This window comes from Fukomys damarensis, unplaced genomic scaffold, assembly GCF_012274545.1.
Source record: "Fukomys damarensis isolate Sample0158 unplaced genomic scaffold, DMR_v1.0_HiC HiC_scaffold_24, whole genome shotgun sequence".
Taxonomy (NCBI): Eukaryota; Metazoa; Chordata; class Mammalia; order Rodentia; family Bathyergidae; genus Fukomys; species Fukomys damarensis.
The window spans coordinates 46,394,843-46,413,884 of NW_022900936.1; the positions used below are offsets into that span (position 1 = coordinate 46,394,843).

Here is a 19,042-nt window from a genome sequence, read left to right on the forward strand (position 1 = left end):
CTGCTAACCACTTCTGTTTTGGTTGTCTTTTATTTTAAGAGTTATTTTAAATGAATTTATAAATTAAAAAAATACCCAAAAAGTGATTTAACAGTACAGTACGTTAATGCAGCAAATCTAAAAAGAGTGTATTAAAGACTATTTCGGAGGTTCTTTAAGGTCTTTAGCCTTCATCTGGCTGAAACTATTTTGCTAGTTATTGGTTTACCACACATACGGGGGATTCCTGAAACTGCACTTTTTCCCCCCTCCCTGTGATTTATTTTTAACTGCTGTCATTCCAGGGCAGTATTGTGTTTGAGTCTCGCAATCCAAGTATCTGTTGAAATCCCTAAATTTAAACCTAAGACCAACTAATAATTTAGTTTGCTCCATCATAGAGCTGTTTATCTATAGGCATTATATGTCATATATAATATATATGTTCAAATGCATTGTTTCCTGTCCCATCTTAATTTTTTCCAATTTTGGCAGAGTGGCCAAATTACTCATTGCTTGATGTTTTTGAATATTTGTTTTCAACAGATATCCCAAGAGGTCCTAACATAGTCATAGTCAGAAGTAGAGAAGTGTACTTACGTACTAAATTGTAAAGTATCTAAGTTTAAATGTTAAATAAACATACTTCCTTTTTATTTAGAAGGCCTATAAAAGGAATTCTAAAAAGAGTGAATGTAGGGAAATCAATGTATGTATGTAGAAATGTGTTTAAACTCAGTGACTTTTAAGTAGTCTTCTTGCTACAGTTGAATTGAGTCAATATTGAAAATAAATGTAAGACATTAATTATTAGGCTTTGGTACATTGAAATCTTTGGAGGAAGTTGTTTTTTGCCTTCTTAGATGAGTGGAATTAATTGACTTTCAATTTTCTTTGTGAACATAAAGCCTTTGGGTTGAAAAGTTTGAAATGTATCATATTTACCCTGCTCCTCCCCATGGTTTTTCCAAAGTCAATAATAATTATAAATAAGATGAATAATTTATAAATGGATAAGATTCTGATTGGCAAAATCTTTCCTCCTTCATTGTGGGTAGATAGGTATGAGAGATTCAGAGACTTAATTTGGGTTTATCTTTTGGTTTGGGGAATCTCTGACTAGACTGAGCTTTGATTCCTGAGGGTGCCTAGTGGAGAAAGCTGTCAGGCAACCATTGTCAGGTAGAGCTGGTATTGACACAGAGTCAAACTAGAGCATGTTGGGAAGGCTGTTGCAGTCTGTTGCTCAGGGAGTTTAAACATTAGGCAGACGTGCTTTGGGAGTTATTAAGAATTGTGTTGTGAAGAGATGTAGTTGGGATATGTTTTGTTTTCTCTCGAATAGTTGAGCCCCATATGGGGGTTGGCAGGCAACAGAGAGGACCCTTTCAAGGTGTTCGTGTGAAGAACTCAGTGAAGGAACTCTTGCTGCACATTCGAAGTCATAAACAGAAGTCTTCTGGCCAAGCTGTGGATGATTTTAAGGTGACACCTTTTTTTTTTGAGTTGGGTTTGTGAGATGAGTCTGTCAGAGTTATTCTCTGCTGACCTAGGTCCAGTAAGACAAAATACATAGGATAGACCATATTTATCTTGTTGTCAGCCTTAGCCCAGGCACCTGGAAGATGTGCAAGAAAAATTTAATGAATGAGTAAATGAAAGCAGTTTAGGGGCAAGGAAGTAAATAGGGTTCAATTAAAATGAAACATTTTTACTTGAGAGGGAAAGATCAAATGGTTTTCTTAATTTCATACTGACCTGAATTGAGCTGAGGTGAAAGTGAAAATGAAGGTGTTGAAAGGTACAAAGTGAGATAGAAAATAGATACTGAGAGAGTAGCTAAATTAAGACTTACGGTGTGCTCTAAAGGGTGATAGAAGTGAGTCTTTATTGATATATTTTAAGTAGAAAACCATTTTATATACATTAAATTGAAATTTTTTTTACTTACAGACACAAAGTGTGAACACTGAGCAATTCACAGGTAAAAGTTACTTCTATTCAAAATTTTATGGTACTTTAGAGTGAAATAATTGTGTTGTTACAAGTAAAATTTGTACAGTAAAATGATCATATATTTCCTATCTCTTTCTTGAGTATAGAATTGAACTCAGTGTCATATAGTGGAAAAAGAAAAGGACCTGATTTTATGTCTGATGGACCATCTTGCAAAAGGCCACCCCTGTTGCATACCCAGTTTTTGGTAAGTATCTCACTATTTTCCTGGAATAATTGTGTTATTTTAAAATTTTATTTATATTTTTGGTGCTAGCGATTGAACCAATAGAACATGTGCTCTACCACTGAACTACACACCCTTAGGCTCTAGAATACTTTTAGAAAGAAGTCAGTATGTATGCAAGTCGCATTTTCTTTCTTTCCAGACACCACCTCAAACACCAACACCTGGTGAGAGCATGGAAGATGTTCATCACAGTGAATCTAAACCAGACAGCAGTGCTGATCTGCTTCAGAACATTATAAACATTAAAAATGAATGCAGCTCAGTTTCCCTGAACACAGTCCAAGTTAGCTGGATGAGCTCTGTGGTGCCCCACAACTCCCCACAAGAGCAGTGTCAGAACTTCCCTGAACCAGGGCAGGTCTTCTCTTCACCTCAAAAGTATCAAGTGTTCCAAGTCAGCAGCTCTCCACAAATGATGGACCAGGCTTCCATGTACCAGTTTTCTGCACAGAGCCAGAACATAGAGCATCAGCATCCGCAGCATCCGCAGCAGCAGCAGCAGCAGCAGCAGCCAGCAGCAGCAGCAGCAGCAGCAGCAGCAGCAGCAGCAGCAGCAGCATACCCACAACCCAACTCTGGAATATAGCCCTTACTTTAGAACTTCTCAGTCCCCCAACTATGAACCAAATCTCTTTGAGAGTCAAGAACCACAGTTCTGCCTAAACCCAAGTTTCACATCTCTTGTAAGTGGTCATGGGGGATCTGAGAATATTGCTGTTCCCATTCAGACTTTCCCCAGTGTCCAGCAACAGAATGATGCTCACTTGCAGAACTTCAGCGTGATGTTAAACAGTGCTTGTGAGGCCAGGGGGGCACATAATACTGACTCTACCTCTTCAAGCACTTCACTGCCATTTCTGAACATCAACAGAAATCCAATGAACACCACTCAATTGGGGAAGTCATTTTTTCAGTGGCAAGTAGAGCAAGAAGAAAGCAAGTTGGCAAATATTTCTCAAGACCAGTTTCTTTCAAAGGACGCAGATGGTGACACGTGAGTATTCTTTTGCCTCATGTTAAGTCATACATGTTGAACTTAGTGGGCACGGAATTTTTTGAGTCTTCCAAGTTACATCTTAGTGTTTGGCTAAACAAGGGGACTAGTATAGGTAGAAATGCTACTTTGTACTAGTTTATATTTCACGAAAAGGTCTTCCTTTTATTTTCAACTAAAAATATTACCTGTTTTAAGTTCATAGAAATTGTCTGAAAAATTGCTTTTAGGAGATCATGTCTATAGTGCAGAAACAATTTAGGTTATGATTAGGCTTAAACTGTAACTTGACTTGTAGACTGAATCCTAATCTGTCATGCTATCTTTATGACCTTGGGCAAATTACTGAAAATCTCTGTGCTTTTATTTCTTTATGTGTAAATGTGTAAATAACTCCCTAGTAGGATTTTTATGAGTCTTAAAAAATAATAAAACGATCAGCATGATGTTTCGCATTTTTCTCTCTTTATTTCTATTAGTTTAATTCCTGTAGTTCAGATACATTATCAACCTAGCAAAAAAGGCAAATTATGCTTTAGTTTCATTTGAGTGCACCAGTATATATCAAAGGCTGCAGAAGAATTTTTTTTCATTAAGTTTATTGGTACTTTTTAGGTATGCAGAAGAATTTTTAAAAAGACAAACTTTGTGAACCTAGTAATTTATCTCTTTTCTTTTCCCTGTTCCTCAGGTTTCTCCATATTGCTGTTGCCCAAGGAAGAAGAGCACTTTCCTATGTTCTTGCAAGAAAGATGAATGTACTTCACATGCTAGATATTAAAGAGCACAATGGACAGGTGAGGATCTTGAGAACATAAAATGGCAAAGGTGTGGTTATGGTGAAGTGAATAATGCCCAGTGTTATATGTAGGTTGTCTCAAGATCAAGAGACTTAGTTAATATTAACTTTGAGATACTGACTTTTTGCTACCGTTATCCTTGAAGTTAATAATGTTAACTTTGTAGTTATTTGATCAAAGACCATGTATAATTAAGCCACTCCCTATGCTTATTTTAGTTTTCTTGTCATATAGTATTGGATTGCTTATTAATAGGATTAATTTTTTCTGGGGAGTTTAATTTCATATTGTTTGTTCTGATAATATTTAAAATTTTTTTTTCTTTGAATATCCACAGAGTGCCTTTCAGGTGGCAGTGGCTGCCAATCAGCATCTCATTGTGCAAGATCTGGTAAACCTTGGGGCTCAGGTGAACACCACAGATTGCTGGGGAAGAACACCGCTGCATGTCTGTGCGGAGAAGGGCCACTCCCAGGTGCTTCAGGTAAGAGGCAGTGAAGCTGATTTCTCATATTCAGGTCTCAAGACCAGGGCTTGGATACTAGAAGCTGCAAATATCTTGCCTATTGCAATGATCTGTTTTGAGTTGATGTATTCATTTCTTGGGATATTACAAGAAAAGTATCTTATCTTTAACTGATGGTCATCTCTTAAAATTTTGCAGGCAATTCAGAAGGGAGCAGTGAGGAGCAATCAGTTTGTGGATCTTGAGGCAACTAACTATGATGGTAAGCAACTGCCACTTAATTGGATAAGGACCATGAGGAAAGTGAGGCCCATGTGATCTTAGAGCATTAAGTGTCATATTAAGAAGAAAGGAAGGGGATTAAAACTACAGTGTTCTTTTTAATACAGTAGAATTCTACTCAGCTATAAAGAAGGATAAATGAGACATTTCTAGGTAAATGGATGCAACTTGACTATACTCTTAGTGAAATAAATTGGACACACATGTAAATACTGTATTGTTTCTCTGGTGCGAGGAAACAAACTGTAAATATGGATCAAAATGTGTAATAGATACTGGGAAATAGGAAGAAAATATTCAAAGGTAACTAGGGAGGGGGGAGGGGGAAGGGGAAAGGAAGGAAGTGAAAAATGAAATGAAAAAAGAAGGAAAAAATGGAAACAAAGGTTCTGTAGATGAGGGGAAGAGGAGTTGAAAGGAGGTTAGGGGAATGGCAAAAAAAAAGCAAGATAGGTCACGTATAGGTATAATTTCCCTATGATGTGCTCATTACGTATTCCTAAAATATACCAAAAAACTTAATTTAAAAAAAAAACTATAGTGTTCTTTATGTAAAATTAGTACTTAATCATATTCAGATTGCCTTATTAGTTTTTGTGGAGCCCATTTATAGGTAAAGTGAGAGACCATCATCTTCAAGATTTGTTGTTTTAGAATGACCAAAAGACTTGATGGAATAATTGACCATTTCTTTATCATCCTTTTTTCCCAGGCTTGACTCCTCTCCATTGTGCAGTTGTGGCCCACAATGCTGTGGTACATGAACTTCAGAGAAATCAACAGCCTCATTCACCTGAAGTTCAGGAGCTTTTACTGAAGAATAAGAGTCTGGTTGACACCATTAAGTGTCTGATTCAAATGGGAGCATCAGTAGAAGCAAAGGTAAATTTACAGAAGAGGCTACAAATAGGGTAGATTGTAGTGAAAGACCTTACTCTTAAGTACAGATTAAAACTTTTTCTTTACTTTTTTTTTCTTGTTTTTAATTAAATAGAGTGAGTAGCAATGTACAAGTAGTTAAGAAGTGTAAATTTAAAAAGATCCTTTAATCTTTCTTGATTTGTTTATAATTTATAAATCATTATACAGAGTGACCATTTAGCTATGAATAAAAATCTTTGAAAGGCAAAGAAAATGCTCAAAACTGATGTCACTTTGGCTTTGATTTTTATATGCTGATAGATATTTTTGTAAGGATTTCTTTGTTGTGTGATTTGGACTTAATCCGTTTTTTAAACTGGAAAAATATTTTATTCTTTTTAAGTTTGGGGTTTATTTACTGAGTATCTCCTATGCCCCAAAGCACTGTGTTAGGTGGGGGATGACTTCATCGTAAATTGTTTGGGCCCTACAGGAGCTTCCTGTGTAATAGACAGAAGAGAGAGATAGCTTATAGTTCTACGCAATCGTCACCAATCCTGAAAACACAAGGGCCACATAATAAATGGATTATTGATACCATACATAATAAGAAAGTATTATTTTATATCTTTACATTTTATGGCCACCCTGTATACAAGAGTAGCCTGTGATAAGAGCCAAGAAGACAAATTAATAGGGAATTTAAGAGCAATAAAAGACTATTTAGTTTTGGCTTCAGGAAGGATTTGTGGAGAAGGAAACATTCAGAGTAAGTTTCTAAGACTGATTCAGACTTTGGAGACAGGTGGAAAAGTGTATTGTAAGGCATGGGATCTGAATTTTCATTTTTTATGTTTTCTTACCTTTGACAAGGATCGTAAAAGTGGCCGCACAGCTCTGCATTTGGCAGCTGAAGAAGCAAATTTGGAACTCATCCGCCTCTTTTTGGAGCTGCCCAGTTGCCTGTCTTTTGTGAATGCAAAGGTACTTTTAGAAAGTTTTAATAACACCAGACTGGGAATGACCCTTCTATACTTTCTTTAAGCTTTAGTTTCTTTCATGAAAGTCCCCCTTCCTGACATGTATTACTTTCTTTCTTTGTCTTTAGGCTTACAATGGAAACACCGCTCTCCATGTTGCTGCCAGCCTGCAGTACCGGGTTACACAGTTGGATGCCGTCCGCCTGTTGATGAGAAAGGGCGCAGACCCAAGTACCCGGAACTTGGAGAATGAACAGCCTGTGCATTTGGTTCCTGATGGCCCTGTGGGAGAACAGGTGAGGGTCACAGCTTGGAGAGGAAGTACCTTAGGCACTCTGGTCTGAAATACAGAGGGGGAAAGGATTGTATGGAGGAAAACCAGCTGGTCCTCTGCAGCATTTTGGAGTTACTTTGTTACCAAGGGAAGAATAGGAAGTTTGGGGCTTTATCCATGGACCTAGGTAGTCTTTTTTTTCCTCTTCATGAGACCAATTTGGGTTCAGACTAGAGTTAAGTCAGAATGGTTCAAGGTTTGGAAGCTGATGAAAAAAAGTACTAAGATTCCTTCAGATACCATGGAAAGAGAATCTTAGTTTTATAAGCGGTGAGGCTTCAAATATTGTGAATATTAGATGAGTTGACATCTAGAGAATCTTCCAAAAAATTCCAGGCATATAGTAAATGCTCAGTGAACATCAGCTCTTAAAATTATTTTTGTGTACTATACTAAGTGTTTCTACACAAGAAATGCAAAGGCTATGTATATAATTTGGAACTTAGAAGTATTTTATACCTTAAAATTAATCAAATGTAGTTGCATGCTCTCATTGAGGATTGAATAGTTTTATGTGAACTTCCTAAATAATAAGAATTAAGCTTTAAGAAATTAAAATATTTTTGATAGAAATCTTTTCCTAGGGTTTGGGGGAATCAGAATAACTGCGGCTTTGATCATTACATTATAAGTTAACAAATAAAATATGTGGAATGCAGTTCAGCTTTTTCTTTGATTTCTAGATTTCACTGTGACCATTATGTTACAGCGACTCCTATTTGTAAAGCTCTTTACAACTTAAATTTCTTGATAGTTTACTGCTTTATAGTTAACAAAATATTTTGTAGTAAATTGTCAGAGAATTGAGAGAGATGTTTCAAGGACAAAAGTCTTCATTAACTAATAGGTGGCGGAGTCCTAAGCCCAGGGTTTGCTTCTACTTTACTGTTTGTGGTGTGCAGCAATAACAGTGCTCCCAGGGATCATTGAGGTGTGGAGAGGTCAAGGCCCTTATATTACTTCCCTCTTCGCTCTCGTATGAGTTGAGGGGACAGGCTTTTATTGTCAGCCCGCACTTACTGGATATGCTGCTTTTTTAACAGCTATAGTTGAATCCTTTATCCCAGTCCTCTTTCTTGAAATTGTCACGTTTTGTCTTTCGCAGTCTGAAAGATTAAAATTGTCAGGTTAATATGCGATCATTACTTATATAAATGTTCTTACAAATGACAAAAGATTAGGAAAAGAATAGAGGCCTTATTTAAGTAGTTGGAGATTTTTAACTTCAGATGATTTTTAATAGAAATATTTTACTGTCTTGCACTTAAGGATCATTATTAGAGACTTGAAATTAGTTTTATTAGAGTTGTAATATTTTTAAAAGTCTTTTAAATCTTGACGAATAGCCTGCATTTTTTTTGGGGGGATGGACCAGGGATTAAACTCAGGATTTTGCACTTGTGAGGCAGGCAGCGACACCACTGAGCTAAATCCCTGGCCCTATCGTGCATATTTTTTACGTTTATAAGTTAGTAGGAGTGGTGCAGAGTACAGTGGTGTAGAGTACTTTTGTTTGTAAACAATTTGGTGTGCAAACAAAAGCATTTGGCAGAATTTTGTTTTTGTTTGCAAATTCTGCATTGTGTAACCCATGGCTATTTTTCCAAATATGGAAAACTGGCCATCCTTTCCAAAATCAAGGAGCAAATTAAGTTTGTGAACCAAAGCACAATTGTATATAGTAAAGGAATGAAACTCAGAAGGAAATATATTACTTTGACCATAAGAAATAAATCTCACAAGCTTGGTATTATGGCGTATGCCTGAATCCTAGCACTCTGGGAGGCTGAGACAGGAGGGTCCCAAAGTTCAAACCCAGCCCAGGCAATTTAGTGACTTAGGAAGATCCTGCCTTAAAACTGAGAAAAAAAGAAAAAGGGCTGGGGATGTAGCTCAGTGCGAAGGCTCTGGGTTCAATTTCCAGTAATGCAACAATGAGCCAACCTTACAAATACTATTTGTTTCTCTTCCAGATCCGACGTATCCTGAAGGGAAAGTCCATTCAGCAGAGAACAGCACCATATTAGCTCCATTGATTTGGAGCCTGGTCGGCAACCCTCACTGTCAGTTAGGCAGTCCTAATGTATCTGTACATAGACCATTTGCCCTGTATTGGCAAATGTAAGTTGTTTCTATGAAACAAATATATTTAGTTCACTATTATATAGTGGGTTCTATTAAAAGAAAAGAAGAAAAATGTTTAATTTTTTTGGAAGATTTGCATATTTCATACCCAGATATTTGGGATCTAGACATTTGAATTTAATATGAATGGTAAAATTACATTAAATTAATAATAGTATTTGGGCAGGAAAAGATTGATTTGTGGTATAAGGCATTGCTTGTGCAGCTGTTGCCAGTTGCAATGCAGAATTGTAAACATTTCTTTAAGAAAAATGAAAGCATTTGAAAGGAGAAAAAATAATCTGGGTATAGGGTTTAGGCTTCTTTTGGCCTGGCAGTTATTGGCATTGACAAGTTTCTAGTCATTGGACTACATGAAAAGGCATCTTGGTTAGGATTTGACCTTTGCAAACTGTATAAATAGTTATTTTTGTTTTTAAAAATATTTGTACATATTTAGTCAGTAATGTAGACATTTGAAATAAATCAGTAAGTAGAAAAGAACAAGTGAATTGTCACTACTTTTAAAAATTGTACACATTTAAAGGAGCTATTATTGTGTAATCACCCAACTAAAATCTCTGTAGATAAGGCAGGAGTACTCAGTCCCTATTTAGCTGAAAGTACTACCTGTATGTTTGAATTGTAAATATGGATTTAAATGAGATACATTACTTGTAGATTAGTGCATGCTTTTGAAGAGAACTTTATGGCTTGCTTCCCTTCTAGAATTTATAAGTTTTTTTGAGATTTTATTTTTTATCTTTATATTGAAACATGTCTTCATATTTTCTGTTGTTACTTAATAGTAATGTTTCATGATGTTCATATTATCATTTAAAAATGTTTTATTTTAAAAATGTTAATTCTGTTAACATTGCTTTGCTTTCTATGGTATTTCCTAAGGAATGTATTTGGCTTGATAGCACACTAATTGTGATAAATATAATTAAAAGTATTTTAAAAAAAATGATGTCTTATAAATGACTAAGTTACTGTCTTTGTAGCTAAGTAAGATAAAAGAGATACCCTTTGGATCAATCACATTGTTCACCCCAACCCAATATGTCTTGTGGACAAAATGATATAGTCAGTTGTCTAGAAATACGAGAGATGAGAACCAGTCCAGTCACAGCGAAAAAACATATGGCTAGTTTTAAACATTAATACACTAATTTATCTTAAGGATAAGCACTTTCTTTTTTTATTCCTTTTATTTCTGTAGGTAGAAAAATCACTACTAATGGCAAATATAACTACTTTTAAATTACTTTATTTTATTTTTTTGTTAGTATGTGTTTGCCATGCATAATGAATACATTCATCATGGGGAGTTGATACTTAATATATATTTTAATTTGTATTTTTTTGGAACAGCTTTTTTTTTTCTCATTTATTAGTGTATTGGTACATTTTAGGTACAGTACTGTGTTTTTATTTTTTTGTTAGTATGTGTTTGCCATGCATAATGAATACATTCATCATGGGGAGTTGATACTTAATATATATTTTAATTTGTATTTTTTTGGAACAGCTTTTTTTTTTCTCATTTATTAGTGTATTGGTACATTTTAGGTATACAGTACTGTTACATTCATCATTGGGATCTTGTACCTTTACAGGACAGGTCTTGGTTCTCATTTTTTTCCCTTGTCCCTGCCCTCCCTTCACCCTCTTCTCCCCTCCCCATTTACAAACACTTTATTTCCATTTTTTTCATTTTCTTCTTTCCCTTATTACCTTTCCCCTACCCTTCCCACTTTCCCTACACCTTTAGTCCATTTCTTCCCATTTCACAAAGGAACATCTTTTCTGAAGATATGTAAGATTTAACATTAAAACTACTTGCTAAATTCATTAGTAGAAGAGATGTTTTAAGACCTGAAGATAATGGAAGTTTAATATATACTATAGATCATTAAGTCTATACACTAAAAAAATTAAGTGGAACCAATGACCACAGGAAAAAAAGTTTGGAGAGAAAATCCAGGAATAGTAATAAATGAGGTTCTTTCTGTACATACCATTTTGAGCTGAGTGAACAAGTCATATCTCAGCATCAGTCATTATAGTTACTACACACAAAGCCTAATTATTAATTTAAAATTGCTGTTGAGAGTCTGATGAAAGTAATGAATTTTTCCCCTAGAAAAACATACAAGTGATACCTTGGTCAATGAACTCTGTTCTTTCTATGATTCTGGTTGCAAACCGAATTGGATGAGAACTGAATCAAATTTTCCTGTAAGGTCAACATTGAATTTGATTTGGTTCTTGTCCAATTCAGTTAATGACCCCAGAATTGTGGAATAATTAAATTCATGAACAGAGGCACCACTGTATAAGTATATAAAGCATGATAAAAACCCAGGGAATGTTTAAAAATCATTTACAGAAAGACATTGCAGTGAGCTCCTCTCAAAATACTTTCCCTTGCTTCTAACACACTTTACCTGTAAATTCTTGCCACTTTCTGAAACAGCTGTGGAAGTCCTTTTTCCTGAGTGCTTTTAGTTGTACTCTTTATGGCTGCTTTAATGTCCTAAATCAGTTCAAAACATTTACCTTTTATAGTCATTTTGATTTTGGTGAAGAGCCAGCAGTCTCAAAGGGCCAGATCTGGTGAATAAGGTGGATGAGGACACTAATATTCTTACAAACCTACCCTTTTCCACTGGATGGTATTTAGCAGCAGCATTCACTGAATTTCTGATCACACCTTGCAAAGAAAGACACAAAAGAATTCCTCAGGAAGTGGCAGGAATGATGAAAAAAGTCTTCAAAGTTAAGGGGAATATTTTGAGGGGGATTAATGATAATGTGTCTTTTTCTGTAATTAAAAATTGTACATTCACTGTATATTGTGATCATGCCTCATATAGTGTATATATAAATGTGGTATACAACATCAGGGGCTTCACAGACTCAGAAGACTATGACTCCTAGGCTAAGACTCCTTTAGTTGAATTTATGTTCAGTCAAGTAAAATTTTTGTATGTAAGTGAAATCTTCAGAGTTAATTTGCTTTGCAAATATAACATGATAAACAGAACAGTAGAAATGACATGCCCCATTGTACATAGCTATAAATTGAGCTTTTCCTTAGTTTGCGTGCTGTCTCTTAATCCCAGATTCTTTCATAATTAATTGAATCAATATCTAGCAGTGTGTGTGTGTGTGTGTGTATACATAAAGATGTACCATAGGCAATATCAGGCAAAGAAGATTTCTCAGCCTCTTGTGAGAGATGTGCTGCACACATTTTATTAGACTAATGAGTACCATAAAGAGGAAAAAGGAGATTCAGAAGAGGAGTGTATATGGAAATGTATATTTAACTAGGGAGGACTCAAAGTTGAGAATATGATCTAGAGTTTCAGGAGAGTTGACTGGCAGGTGAAAAAGAGTAAACACCATGAACCAGCACAGTATTTTGTGGGAACAGGTAATTAATGTAGTTTCATTAGAATTCAGGGTTGCTGTTAATAAATTTCATCTTGCATTTTACCTCTGGTCATATCCTCATAAATACTACATTGACAAAGATTGTCAGGCTTTCTAGGCCCTTCCCCAAACTCCCTAAATCAGAATTTCCAGGATTTTCAAGGCACCTAGTTGGTATATATGAAAATGATTCTAGTGCAGTGTTTAGTCTAAATTGGGAAATGTGGACTTCAAAGAGTAGCTGTGGTTGGGCATTAGCCATTTAGTAGTGACAGAATGGGTTGCTGGAATGCCATGGGATGATGTAGCAACTGATGAATGTGTACAGTGTGTTAGGCACATGAATCCTGGGGTGCATGGAGATGAAATAATGAGACATCTAGTCTGTTTTTATGCTTTCAGAAGACACTTTTCTAACATCATTCTGGTTTTTAAATTCCCCAGGTGTATTAATCTGCTGAGACTGGGTAATAACCACAAATTTGCTATCTTAAACAAAAGAAATTCATTCTTACATATCCTAAAGCCATAATTAAAATTAGGCTGTTAACAAGACCATACTCTAAAGGCTCTAAGGGGCATCTCTTTACCTATTCCAGTTTCTGATGACTCCAGATGTTCCTTGGCTTGTGGCAGTTTAACTACAATCTCTGCTTCCATCTTTTCTTCCTGTGTCTCTCCTCTGTACATCTCTTAGGACACTTGTCACAGGATTTATGCTTATCTAAATAGCCCAGGATTACCTTATCTCATGGTTCTTAATTACATGTGTAAAGATCCTTTTTGTGAAGGTCAAATTCACAACTTCTGAGACGTTCAATGTTGGAAATATCTTTGGGGTTCACCATTTAACCCACAATACCAGGAAAAAGGGATTTATAATCTTGTATGCAACCATTATTTCTCTTAAAAATGAGTAAGATTAAAGTTGTAAGTTTATAAAAAGATCATTTTATGATGATAAAAATACTTGAGTTCTATTCTCTTACATATCATGTGTACTATACAGTATTGTTCACTAAAGGCATAAAATTGTACAACAGATACCTAGAATTTACAAGATGATGAGTCTTTTGAGAGCAATCTTAGTCTTCAGAATCTGTAAAATCTTTTATACATAATTATTGATCTAACAGATGGTATAATATCTGCATTCATATATGATCTGTAATACTTGGCATTGATGGGGAGATTCATGTACATTTATAGAAAAATTTGAGAAACAAAAATAATTACTGGACTGTAATTTAAAAATATAATGATTAAAAGCTTTATTTATTTTAAACTTACAAAAAAACACACCTTCTTATCTCTGGCATACACATGAATAAACGTGTTGTTCTTCACCTCACAGCACACTGCCTGGAGGCACCCATGTGGGAAGCAACGTGTCATCACAAATTAGGTGCCTATCTTACGCTTTGGTGCATCAGACCCTGTAAAATAATGGTAGATTAGGTATTCAGTGGAAATTGAATGCCTGCAATTGAAAGATTAGATGACAAGTACTGATTGCACTTTGCAAAAACTCATTGCCATTTACTATTTTAGGTCTGGATGTTATTTTTTTAAAAATTAATTACAAGATTCTGAATTTGGCAGTTGTATCCAATATCTGTGTACTGTTGAGCAGCATATAATACCTTTTGGTTTAACAAAAAGAACACATTTTAGACTGATACAAGAGTGGATTCCTTAGCTTGATTGATTTGGCACTCAGGTTTGAAATCACTGCTTATTTTACTATTTATCTTAAATCTGTATTTCCTGTTCTTCCTATTTGCAACCAAACGTCTGTCATGAAGGATTTTAGTTTCAAGTGCTTGCATAATAACTTCTTATTTGCCTTCATAGTCCATATGTTGACTGATCTGGAGTCGAACTGCTCTTCCTTTTCAGCTTCCATTTGTCTTATAGGTAACCTGTCCACTGAAAGCCAGTCTTTCCAAATTGGCTCCAAATGTTTTAACATTAAATACTTTTTTCATGTGTTTTATTGAGTTTATTGGTACATTTTAGGTATACAGTACAGTTACATTCATTATTGGGATCTTGTACCTTTACATGACAGGTCTTGGTTCTCATTTTTCCCCTTGTCCCTGCCCTCCCTTCACCCTTTCATTTATTTTACAAAGGCGATCTCTTCATTTTTTCCCCAAGAAATAGTCCTTCTAGCTTGTTTTAAAAATCTCCTTTTAGGCTCTTGAAGTCATTAAAGTAAGATTACACAACTTTGGGACAATGATTTTTTTTTTTGTGGTATAACTTCCTATGTGTATTTAAAGCATGTTTAAAATACATCACTTTGGCTGGGCATGGGGGTGCATGCCTGCAATCTCAGTACTCATGGAGCTGAAGTAGGAGATCACCACGAGTTCAAGGCCAGCCTGGACTACATACCAAGTATCTCAAAAACAACAAAGAAAGATAATATATATCACATGAGAAAACAAATATTTGGATAGGATCTTTACCCAAAATATTTCTAGATAAAATTTTTAAATAATGATTTTTTGAACTGAAGTTATAGACAACTTCAAATATAATATATTGTATTACATTACTTTGTTTAAAAGAGAAACTGGCTGGGGATTTAACTCAGTTGTGCTGCTGCCTGCCTCACAAGTACAAGGTTCCAAGTTTGATCCCCAGTACTGAAAAACAAAACAAAACAAAAAAACAGAATGCTTCTTAAAGCCTTACAACATGATTTGTTTGTGTAGACTAAATAAGTCTTTCTATATATCTATATCTATTTTTTTCAGCTTTAATTGAGTTTATTGGTACATTTCAGGGATACAGTAGAGTTACATTCATTGTTGGGATCTTGTACCTCTACATGACAAATCTTAATTCTCATTTTTTCCCCTTACCTCTGCCCTCCCTTCACCCCCTCCTCCCCTCCCCATCTACAAACACTTTATTTTCATCTTTTCATTCTCTCACATTTTTTTCTTTTCCCTTTTTACTCTTCCCCTACCCATCCCACCTTCCCTACACCTTTAGCTCCTTTCTTCCCATTTCTAAATGTCAGTAATCTTATGCATTGTTGCAGATTATTTACACCAGGGAAACTATTTGATATTTACACATGTGTGACTTATTTATTTCACTTAGGAGTATACCTTCAATATGTATCCATTTTCCTATGAATGAATCTATTTTCTCGTTCTTTATGGCTGAGTAATATTCCATTTTATAGAAAAACCACAACTTCTTTATCCAGTTTCCAACGGATGGGCAAATAGACTGTTTCCAAGATTTAGCTATTACAAACTGTGCCGCTATAAACATGGGTGCACATACTTCTCTGTGATATGATTCTTTTAGTTCTCTTGGAAAGATATCCATATCTATTTTTCTTTGGTATTGGGGTTCAAACTCAGAACCTTGCACTTGTGATTAGAAGTTGTGCCACTGAACTAAATACCCCCAGCCCAATAAGTCTATATTTTAAGTGAGATGGTTTTCAAACAGACTCTTTACATTTGATGTTTTTTCATGTAGTATAATAAAAATATATACACATTAATTTATACAGATTATTAATTTTAATACACATTCCAACCATACAGTATAATGAAGTATATCATTTAAATTACAAGAATTTGTGGATAGTTACTAGGTTTTTCTTTCATGACAATTTCTATTTCCCAGGCAATATAAATAAAATAAGACTTTTTATGTCAGTTAAAGCTAAATCAAATATGTTATCAAAGGCAAAATATCTGTTGATTTAATTTTTTCTCTCTATCACCATCCATGTCAAGATTTTCATAATTTAATTTCTGGGTTGCCATAGTAGAGCTTTTTTATTAGACCAGTTTTTTATTATGGAAACATTCAAACACACAAAAAGAGACGGAAGTATTGAACACCCATGTACCTATCACAAAGCTTCACCACATGTAAGCATTTTGCTATTCTTGCCCCCCCATATTTTTTCCAGTGATAAGGAAAACTTTTACAAATAGCACACCATAAAGTGTTACAATGTAAAATGGCTTCTGCTGTCTCTAACAGTTTGTTTTGTTTAACTCAAAACTAATAGGCACTGAAGGCACTAATTGCTGAATGAGGCATTTGGTCTTACCCTGTGATAACTGTCAAGGTCTTGAGCTCTGATAAGACTGGGGCCCCCAGATTGTAAAAGTGTCTAAATGAAAAAACCCATTGCTAACATTTGCTCCCCTGACCCTTCCTATGGGCTAGAATAGATAACTAGGTGAATCTTAAAGGTAAACTCCTCAACTGCAAAGAACTGTTAGTACATAATGATTACATTGTTAATGGAGGGTGGGTACATGTACATAACAAATCTGAATTCTTTTTAAATCCCCTTTCCTTCTCCTTTTTAAATCCCCCTTTTTTTCTCTTGGTCCTCTTCCCTTTTGCAATAGATCTATGTCCCTATTTTCTATTACCATGACAGCTTACTTTTGTCTGTCAGTTTTCCATTGAAGCCAGGACTAATGCAAGGAAAGGGAAGTCTACTTTCTTGATCACTGGTGTTTCCAGAAGAGTCTGTATGGGAAGGGTGATGAGGACAACATATCTAAAAAGAAGTAGCATCAGCTTGCTATGTAGGCATGCTATCACCACTCACCCCTGTCATGAGAGCGGGGAGGTGTTGTAGGAAATGGATCCCCAACCCCTGTAGCAGTCAAAAAATCAGATGGTGTAACTTGTTTATAAAATGAATTCAGATAGTTTAGGAATTGATGAAAAGAATGGTTACTGAGGGTGCATAGAAAGATGAGAATCCAAGTTAATAGTTTCTTCTGCAGCCTCAAATCAGAGAAAATAAGCCGGGGCTGTATTAGTTTAGTAGGCACCTATTCTCCAGTCATCCGTTTATAACATAAATGGTTAGACATTCACTTGGGGGCTATGTGATCCATAAAGAACATGTTCTTTATAAATTTTATTGCTAAATGAGTCGTTATATATTGATGATGGAGCTAAACTTCTAACTTAAAAGTTTAGGCACGTGTCCTTCAAAAATTCAATTTTGTGAGCTATAATTCACATATAGTGAAATGCATAAATGCTAAGCTAACAATTCAATAAAGGCGTACAAGATATCAAGATATAGTTTATGTTCATCACTCTGGAAAGTTCCTCCAGCTTCTCTGCAGTTAGTTGTTTCATGTACTGCTCAAATCAACCATTGATCTCACTTCTATCACTATAGTTTTTGCCTTTGCTAGAATTTCATATAAATGAAATCATACAATATGAACTCTTTTTAAATTTTATAAAATTTATTTTAAAAAATTAGTACATATTTGCCATACATAGTGACCACATTCATGGTAGCGAATTTGTACCTGAAATATTTTGATTTTTTCCCCATGCCCTTCCCCTCTCTTCAATTCTTCTTTCCCTCCCCATTTACAAAAGCTTCACTTCCATTTCCCCCTTCCATTCTCTTTCTTTCCTTTTCCCTTTCTTCTATTCCCCCAAACCCCTTCCTTGTTCCTCTTCACATTTGAACATATTCTTCCTACTTCCCAATAACTTTCATCATGCACCTTATTTACCTTTTGGGTTTCTCATTCCAGAGGAAAAAAATGCAAGATTGAAACTTGTGTGTCAAATATATTTCACTTAAAATTATGATCTCAAAATGCATCCTTTTACCTAAAAATGACTCGTTTATTCTTTATGGTAGTTTGGTACTCCACTCTATCTAAATACCACATTTTCTTTATTCATTTATCTGTTGAAGGGTAAATGGGCTGTTTCCAAGATTTAGCTATTATGAATTGTGCTGCTCTAAACATGGGAATGCATGTAGCAATGTGGCATGATGCTTTAACTCTTTCTGGAAGACACCTAGAAAGGGAACAGCTGGGTCAAATGGAACCTCTAGCTTTAGTATTTTGAGAAATCTCTATACTAATTTCCATAGTGGTTGTACCAGTTTACGTTATCACCAGCAATAGAGAAGTGTTCTTTTCTCTCCATAGCCTCCCCAGCATTTATTATTGGTTGATTTCCATTCTTTCTGGATGATAGCCATTCTTTCTGGAGTGAGATTAAATCTCAATGTTGTTTTAATTTGGATTTGTCAAATAACCAGTGAATACTTTTTCACATTTTTTTTTTTTTTTTTGTACCGGTCATGGAACTCAGGACCTTGCACTTTCGAGGTAGGCGGTGGAACCACTGAGCTAAATCCTTGGCCCTTTCATGTATTTACTTCATCTGAGAATTTCTATTCATTTCAAATGCCCACTTTTATTTTATTTATTTATTTATTTTTGGTTTTTTGAGACAGACAGGGTCTCAGTATGTAGTTGAGATTGACCTTGAACTCACTATGTAGCTCAGGTTGGTCTCAAACTCACAGTGATCCTCCTGCCTCAGCTTCCCAAGTGCTGGGATTATAGGTGTGTGCCACCATGTCTGGCTTTTTTTTTTTTCAAATGCTCAATTTTAGATTGGGTCTTTGAGATTGGGAGATCTGACTTTTTTTGAGTTCTTAATATATTCTAGAGTTAGTCCTTTGTCTGAGGAGTACATACTTT

At 35.3% G+C, this 19,042-nt stretch overlaps 1 protein-coding gene across 2 annotated transcripts; it reads left to right on the forward strand.

The window, feature by feature from the left end:
• The first annotated feature begins 1,289 nt into the window (after positions 1 to 1,289).
• Nfkbiz (NFKB inhibitor zeta) lies at positions 1,290 to 9,637 on the forward strand. 2 transcript variants are annotated; one of them, XM_010614605.3, is made up of 12 exons: positions 1,290 to 1,464; positions 1,933 to 1,963; positions 2,082 to 2,182; positions 2,364 to 2,738; positions 2,779 to 3,218; positions 3,910 to 4,015; positions 4,356 to 4,502; positions 4,683 to 4,746; positions 5,479 to 5,648; positions 6,501 to 6,611; positions 6,736 to 6,903; positions 8,915 to 9,637. In XM_010614605.3, exons 1-12 carry the CDS (start codon positions 1,336 to 1,338, stop codon positions 8,966 to 8,968), a joined length of 1,896 nt encoding a protein of 631 aa, XP_010612907.1. In that variant the 5' UTR covers positions 1,290 to 1,335; the 3' UTR covers positions 8,969 to 9,637. The 2 variants fall into 2 exon arrangements, with proteins under 2 accessions (XP_010612907.1, XP_010612915.1); XM_010614613.3 differs by having other exon boundaries at positions 2,364 to 2,669; positions 2,740 to 3,218.
• The last annotated feature ends 9,405 nt before the right edge of the window (positions 9,638 to 19,042 follow it).